The sequence below is a fragment of the Anser anser genome, assembly GCF_964211835.1.
Source record: "Anser anser genome assembly, chromosome: 6".
NCBI classification, from domain to species: domain Eukaryota; kingdom Metazoa; phylum Chordata; class Aves; order Anseriformes; family Anatidae; genus Anser; species Anser anser.
Window position 1 is genome coordinate 21,646,346 of NC_139726.1, and position 6,886 is coordinate 21,653,231.

Below are 6,886 nucleotides of genomic sequence, written 5' to 3' on the forward strand. Positions count from 1 at the left end.
GTGGCTCAGTTTGGCCTCACCGCGGCTACAAGGCGCTGAGTCCCGGGCTGTCTGACTCTGCTCGGATGGACAGGAAAGTTTCCCGGGGGCTGGCCCGGCGGCTGCAGCCTCTCCCCAGCAGCTGACCCCTGCCCGCGGCTGCTCTCCCGGCGCGGCACACGGAGCGGTTGGAGGCGAGACGCGGAGCGCGCTTTCCTGCAGCCCGATGGCTGCCCCTCTTGGAGAATTGGCCGGCGTGGGGGTTAACGGGGGGACACTGCGCGACCTCGGTGTGCGGCAGCGCGGCGGAGGAAGGATGGGGCCCGCGGGGGCGGCCCTCGGGGAACGCCCGGCCCCGGCGCTCGCTGCGGGCCCGGCGGGGCGGTGGGACGGCTCTGGGCTGCGGGGGGCGGCCGCCTCGTCGCCCCGTCGGGCCGGACGTGTCCGGCGGTGACACTTACCGGCTGCAGGACCCGCTCCTGCCTCGGCCACAAGCAGGCGGCACTCGGGAGCGCGCCCGGCCCGCGGTCCTGCCGCTGCCGAGCCGGGGCCGCCCGGGAGCGCGCCTGGCGGGGCCGGGCCGGGCCGGGCCGGGCCAGAAGCGAGCCGGCGTCTTCCCCCTTGTCCGCGCTGTTTGCTTTCACCCGAGTACGGCGAGCTGTCAGCTCGAATCGTTTCTAACAGCATCTTTTCAGGAAGCAGGACCCACCCCCAGGCCGTTTCTAATACCGCAGGGCAGCCTTTCAGCTCGCTCGTCCCTTAGATTAGTTTGGAAGGCCTTAAAACCTGTAAAAATAAACGATGCATCAAACAAGTTTACAAACGCGCAGAGGTTACGCGGCGTGCCGTCGGGCCGGCAAGGCGAGGGACGCCCGGCACTGCCCGGGGAGGCGGGTTGGTTTTCCCAAAATCCCAGCGGCGGCCGCCCCGAGCAGTTTGGGGCCACGCGCTAACCGGGCGCAACCCCCGGGGGGCACCGCAGGTGCTAAGCGAGAGCCCGAGCGGCGCCCCCCGGCCCCGCGGGGCCGCCGCAGCTTCACGCTCCGTCCTCTCCTGTCCCGTCCCGTCTGGTCCCGTCCCGTCGCGGAGGATGCCGCCCGGCCGCCGTGCGCGGAGGCCGCCCGCGGGTAATCCCGGCATTTGCGGCACCCCTTTGTAACCCTAATTACAAACTAAACAACAGAAGTGCTCGGCCTCCCCTCAGGCGGGACGCGTTACCGGGAGAGCCCGAGGGGGGCCCCGACGGGGAGGCCGCCCCCCGCCCGCTCCCCGGGGCTCTCTCGCAGCCTCCGCGCCCGCTCCCCTGGGACGGCGGCGGCCCCGCTCCGCGGGACGGGAGGCGAGGGGGTGCTCCGGGCGGTGGCGGCTCCGCTCCCGACGGCTGCCTGCGCCCAGCCCGCCCGCCCTCGGGGCGCGGTGGAGCGGGGACCCGCGGCCCCGGGCTCGGGGACGGCGAAGGCGGCGGCGCGCCCCGTCCCCTCCGCGGCCAAGCGCGCAGCCCCGCCTCGGACGGTCACTTACATCGCCGGGGGCAGAGCCGCTTGCCGGAGGAGTCCGTGTGGGATTCACCGCTCCTGCCCCTTCCCGCACCAATCCGCAGCTATTTTGTGGAAATGAACTTTACGCGTCGCGAGCGCAAAAAAAAAAAAAAAAAAAGGCGGGGGGGGGAGTAAAAGAGGCGTTGGGAAATGGGCAATTAAAACCGACAGAGCGACTAATGAAAAATGAAAAAAAAAAAAAAAGAGGAGCAGAGGGGCGAGCTCCTGCCAGCTCGGCGCAGCCAGCAGCCGGCTGCCGCGAGGCAGGGCCGGGACCGGGGCCGGGGGTGCCCGGTGCCGCCGCGCCCGGAGCCCCGGAGCCCCGACGGCGGGCGGCAGCGGGCGGTGGGGAAGAGAAGTCGGCGCTGCGACCTCAGCCCGGCGATTTGTTTTGAGTGTTGGTTTTTATTGGTGTTCGCCCTTTGCCAAAACGTGCTCGATTGCAGAGATTTGGTGCCGCGATAAGTGCGCGCCCTAGACAGCCTAGGTGTAACCGGGAAAGTTCAGCCCAGGCCAGATCAAATCCCAGGCTGTTTAATGCTGAAAGGCTGCATGTTGCTATTAGTGTTAAATATATGGCTAATTATGCGTATGAAAATTAAACATCAGTGTTATGCTAATGGGGCCGCCTTCAGCTGTGGATCAGAGCACTTGAGACTAGCATTTAATCAAATGAATCAGTAACTAATACATCTGCACGTGTGAACTTTCACGAGATCATTTTCCTGTTACAGCCACACCGCCGAATTATGAAAGAAATAATTATCAACACTTTCTAATTATCTAACAAAGTAATTTGGGATTCATCGGGGGCTTTCTGGGGAGGATCTCCCAAGTCCCACCTCATTCACCGCTCACGCGCACGGAAGTTTCCATTTCAAGCTCAGTGCCGCCGCTCGGGGCGAGCTTTGCTTCCTTGCATTTGTTTTCCCGGAGCTTTTTTTTCTTTTTTTTTTTTTTTTTTCTTTTTTTTTCCCCTCCCTTCGCCCCCCCCCCAGACGAACAATGACCGCCCGGCGAGCCGGAGGACCCCCGGCAAGGAGCGCGGAGCCGCTGCCCCGACCCCCGGCCGCGCTTCGCCCGCGGGGCCCGGTGCCGTGGCTCGGAGCGGGCCGGGGGGGGTGGGCGCTACCCCGGCGGCCCCTCCCGGGCCGGCCCCGCGCCCCTCCGCGCCGGGGGGCGGAGGAGAAGGGCGGGGGGAGGCGCCACGGCCCCCGCCTCGCCCGCTATCCGCCGGAGCCGCTCGCCGGGGCCGGCCGGCCGTCGGGGCCGGCGAGCGGCGGCGGGGCCGCGGGGGCCGTCGGGGCCGTCGGGGCGTGCGGCCGGCGCTCGGGGCCGCGCGGCGCTGCGAGTCCGGCTCTCGGCGCTCACCGGGGTCCAGGCGAGCCCCGAGCGGCTCGGACCAATCCAAAGCGATTATGCAAGACGGCGGACCAATCAGCTCCGCCGGCTCATGAATATTCATAGGCTTGGCTGAGTCAAAGCTTTTAGGCGAGTTTGTGTAGATCTCCAGCATCATGCTTAGACTTTTCAAAGAGACAAACTCCATTTTCTTATGAATGGAAAGTGAAAAACCCTGTTCCGCTTAAATTGGGTTCTTTCCTGTCCTGAGAAACACAACAGACCCCAAAAAGGCAAGCTGAAGAGAGAACACACACACAGACCAAGCGACAAGAAATGACCATGACTACCATGCCAGAGAGTCTAAATAGCCCCGTCTCAGGGAAGGCTGTCTTTATGGAGTTTGGGCCGCCCAGCCAGCAAATGTCTCCTTCTCCCATGTCCCACGGACACTATTCCATGCACTGTTTACACTCCGCGGGCCACTCTCAGCCTGACAGCTCGTACAGCACAGCTTCGTCCTTCTCCCGACCGCTGGGCTACCCCTATGTCAACTCGGTCAGCAGCCACTCGACCAACCCCTACATCAGTTCAGTGCAGTCCTACCCCAACAGCTCCAGCCTGACTCAGACCCGGTTAGAGGAGACAGGTAGGTGCGCTCGGCTTGGGGCGGGGGGGGGCAGGGAAGGCAGGGAGGGAGGGAGGATGCTTGGATCAAAAAAAAAAAAAAAAGCAATCTATCGGGGGGGGATTAAAATTAAATTACAAAATGTTAGTCAGGAGAGGCTGAGGATCACAGGGGAGCAGAACACAGAGCACACAATGCCCGGCTGGAAAAGAAATCAACCCAGATGTGCACGTATTAGTCTTCGTAATTATTTATTGCGTAGCGCTATAAACAATGTATGCAATTAAGGGTAATTAAACCTAAACTGCAGCCTGTAAAAATAGCAAACTTTCTCTGGGAAGAAGCCTGGGCTGCCGTAATCGCCCGGAGCCTTTGTTAGCGTTACTCGAGCCGCACTTTTCTTCCTTCTCATGATTGTTGTTGTCGATGTCGCTGCTGTTATTGTTACTATTGCTGTCGCTGTTGCTGTTACTGCTATTATTACTATTGCCGCTATCATTATTATTTATTGTGCATCGTTTGTGGTTGTAGGGGCCGAATCGGAGAAAAGCACTGTGGTAGAAGGAGGGGAAGTTCGCTTTAATGGGAAAGGGAAAAAAATCCGCAAACCCAGGACTATTTATTCCAGTTTGCAGCTGCAGGCTCTGAACAGGAGGTTCCAGCAAACTCAGTACCTGGCTCTCCCCGAAAGAGCCGAGCTCGCGGCCTCTCTGGGACTCACCCAGACCCAGGTACGGCCCTGGCCGCCTCGCTCCCGGCCTTCCCCTTCCCCTCTCCCCCCGGGCCACGATTCCCGGAGCCGGGCCGCAGCCGCGAGCAGCGGGGCCCGGTGCCGCCCGCCCCGTCTGTGGGACACGGCCCGGCCTGAGGGGCTCGGGGGGGGGCAGGAGGGACGCGTCCCGGCGGTTCTGCGGCACGAAACGGCGGCGGGGGCCCGGCCGGGACACGGGGCCGCGGGGGAAGGGGAGCGGGGGAGCTGCGGGGCCGGGGGGGGGCGAGGCGAGGGGACCTTTGGGGGCCCCGTCGGGGCGGGCGGGCGGGGGGGGGGGGGGCTGTAGGGGGCCCGCTTGGGGCCGTGCCGGGGGACGCCGAGCCGTGGCGAGCCGTGGCGAGCCGTGCTGAGCCGTGCCCCGCTCCCGTTGCAGGTGAAGATCTGGTTCCAGAACAAGCGCTCCAAATTCAAGAAGCTGATGAAGCAGGGAGGGGCCGCCCTGGAGAGCAGCGCCCTGACCAACGGCAGGGCTCTCTCGGGCAGCTCGCCCCCGGTGCCCCCGGTGTGGAACACCACCTCCGCCTCCGGTAAGGCCTCGTCGGGGACCCCGGGCACCTACATCCCCAGCTACACGTCGTGGTACCCTTCGGCCCACCAAGAAGCTATGCAGCAGCCTCAGCTGATGTGATTACACACCCGTCCATCCCCTGCCGCAAGCACTATCGGTCCCGAAAAGAATTAAAATCATCACGGAAAAAAAATGAAATTAAGTAAAAGGAAAAAAAAAATTAAAAAGAGGGGGAAAGAGAAGGAGAGAGAAAAAAAAGGAAGCAAACAAACAAACAGGAGGTCTCTGCCCATAGAGCCGTTAGCACGCTGCGCTGTAGCTCGGTGCAGGAGGGCACAGATGTGATGCGGGCCGGTTCCCACCGCTGACAGCTGACGGAGCGGCCCCGAGCACCGCACAACAGCCTGGGAGCAGAGCGAGCGCCGGCCGCGGCTTTGTGGGACAATCAGAAAAATATGTTTGTGGGGGGGAGCCCTCTCCTCTGTCCTGTCTGTCTGTCTGTGTCTGTTGAAATGTAGGTCAGCTATTTGCCACCCCGATCTGACGGGCTCTGTGGTCGCAGGGGGGGAGCGAGCTGTACAATTTCCAGAGCTTTTTTTCCTCTACGTTTTCTGTAACTCTCACTATTCATCTGTATATTTTTTGTTGTTGTTAAAAGGGGAAGAAAGGGATTTTATTTATTGACTTAAATTACCACTATGAGAGTGCTAGAGACAAACGGACGACCCGGTTTGCTGAGCGCACGGTTCGGACGCACGGTTTACTTCGACCCAAAACCCCCGGCCCCGCAACCCGCCCCTCCGGGGGAAAAAAAAAAACAAAAAACAAAAAACAAAAAACAAAATCCCCCAAAAAGAAGGATGCGGTTTTTAACTTTTACAAATAACTTTTCTACTTCGCTGGTGCGTGGAGAGCTTTGGTCCGAATGCTTTGCGTTTTTCACCTCTCTGACAAAGGGAAGAGATGCACATTGTTTGAGACTGAAGGGGGACGGCGGCAGCTGCCGGCCGCTTTGCGGAGGCGAAGCGAGGCGCCGGGGGCGCAAGGGGAGCCCCGAGGGCAGCGGGGGGGACCCGCGGCCCCGCACGGCCCCGCACGGCCCCGCCGAGGCTTCCCCGAGGAAAGGCGGCCGCAGCGGAGATGCCCAAACCGACGTGCAGGAGCTACTCGCTGTACATATTTTATTCTTTATTATTATTATTATTATTATTGTTCTGTAAACATGTTGCACAAATTTAGCCTTTTGTTTTGTTATTTTTTTAATGATTATTTCCGTTCTGTTTCGTGTGGCTGTAAAACATGATGCTTTGTGTACTGAGATCTTGACATTTTACTTGTGAAACTCGGAAGATGTGATAAACTGAGCTCAGCTGTGTTTAGTGTTCTATATGTCAAAGTTTAGTTTTATATTGAGAATGTTAACTTATTGCTTTGTATCTGGGGAAGGAAAGGAAAAAAAGAAAAACACACAACAAATCTTTGTACATAAGTTATAAAGTTTCTTTGAGACAGTAAAATTATGGTTTGGAAAAAGAGACACGCCTGCTCCCTGCCTCGCAGCGCGGCCGGGCTCCGTGCCCGGCCCCGGGCAGCCCCGGCCGCTCCTCGCAGCGCGCAAATTGCGCGGCCCCGACGCTCTCGGCGGGGGACAAGGGGGGCGAGGGGGGGTCGCAGGGCGGGGGTCGCGCCCCGCAGCCGTCGGAGGAGGGCCGGAGGGGGCCGCGGTCCCCCCGCCGCGCCCCGTCGGGGCGGCCCCGACGGCCGGTCCGGCTGCTCCTGGCCGCCCGCGGCGAGGCGGCGGAGCCGTCCCGGTTGCTCCCGGGCTCGCCCAGCCCCGCGGCTGCCCGGCGGCCGTCGGGCGAGCAGAACGGGAACCGGGGCTAAAGGCTCGGCTCCGCGCCCGAGCGCAGCGGGAGCGGGAGCGCGGCGGCCCCGCGGGCGCGCAGTGGCCGCGGACGCGCGCAGGTCCCGAGCCCAAACGCCGCTGGCCGGACAGCAGCGGGGCGGCGGAGCAGAGGGGAGCACTTTAAGATATGTTAGCTCCTAGTAATTCAATAACGTCTTGCTAACAGTTCAAATAGAGAAATTATTAGTTTTCTCTCGGCGAGGCGGTCTTGAGT

At 61.4% G+C, this 6,886-nt stretch overlaps 1 protein-coding gene across 1 annotated transcript; it reads left to right on the forward strand.

Moving 5' to 3' along the window:
• The first annotated feature begins 2,798 nt into the window (after nucleotides 1-2,798).
• DLX1 (distal-less homeobox 1) lies at nucleotides 2,799-6,299 on the forward strand. The gene is made up of 3 exons (XM_083840990.1): nucleotides 2,799-3,507; nucleotides 4,018-4,217; nucleotides 4,632-6,299. Exons 1-3 carry the CDS (start codon nucleotides 3,195-3,197, stop codon nucleotides 4,884-4,886), a joined length of 768 nt encoding a protein of 255 aa, XP_083697116.1. The 5' UTR covers nucleotides 2,799-3,194; the 3' UTR covers nucleotides 4,887-6,299.
• Nucleotides 6,300-6,886: the final 587 nt, after the last annotated feature.

Excerpts from the sequence above, each read along its gene's own strand:
- DLX1 (XM_083840990.1), top strand. The coding sequence starts at position 3,195 with ATGACCATGACTACCATGCCAGAGAGTCTAAATAGCCCCGTCTCAGGG. Across the intron at positions 3,508-4,017 it reads GACCCGGTTAGAGGAGACAG|GGGCCGAATCGGAGAAAAGC; the intron begins GTAGGTGCGCTC and ends TTGTGGTTGTAG. Across the intron at positions 4,218-4,631 it reads TGGGACTCACCCAGACCCAG|GTGAAGATCTGGTTCCAGAA; the intron begins GTACGGCCCTGG and ends CTCCCGTTGCAG.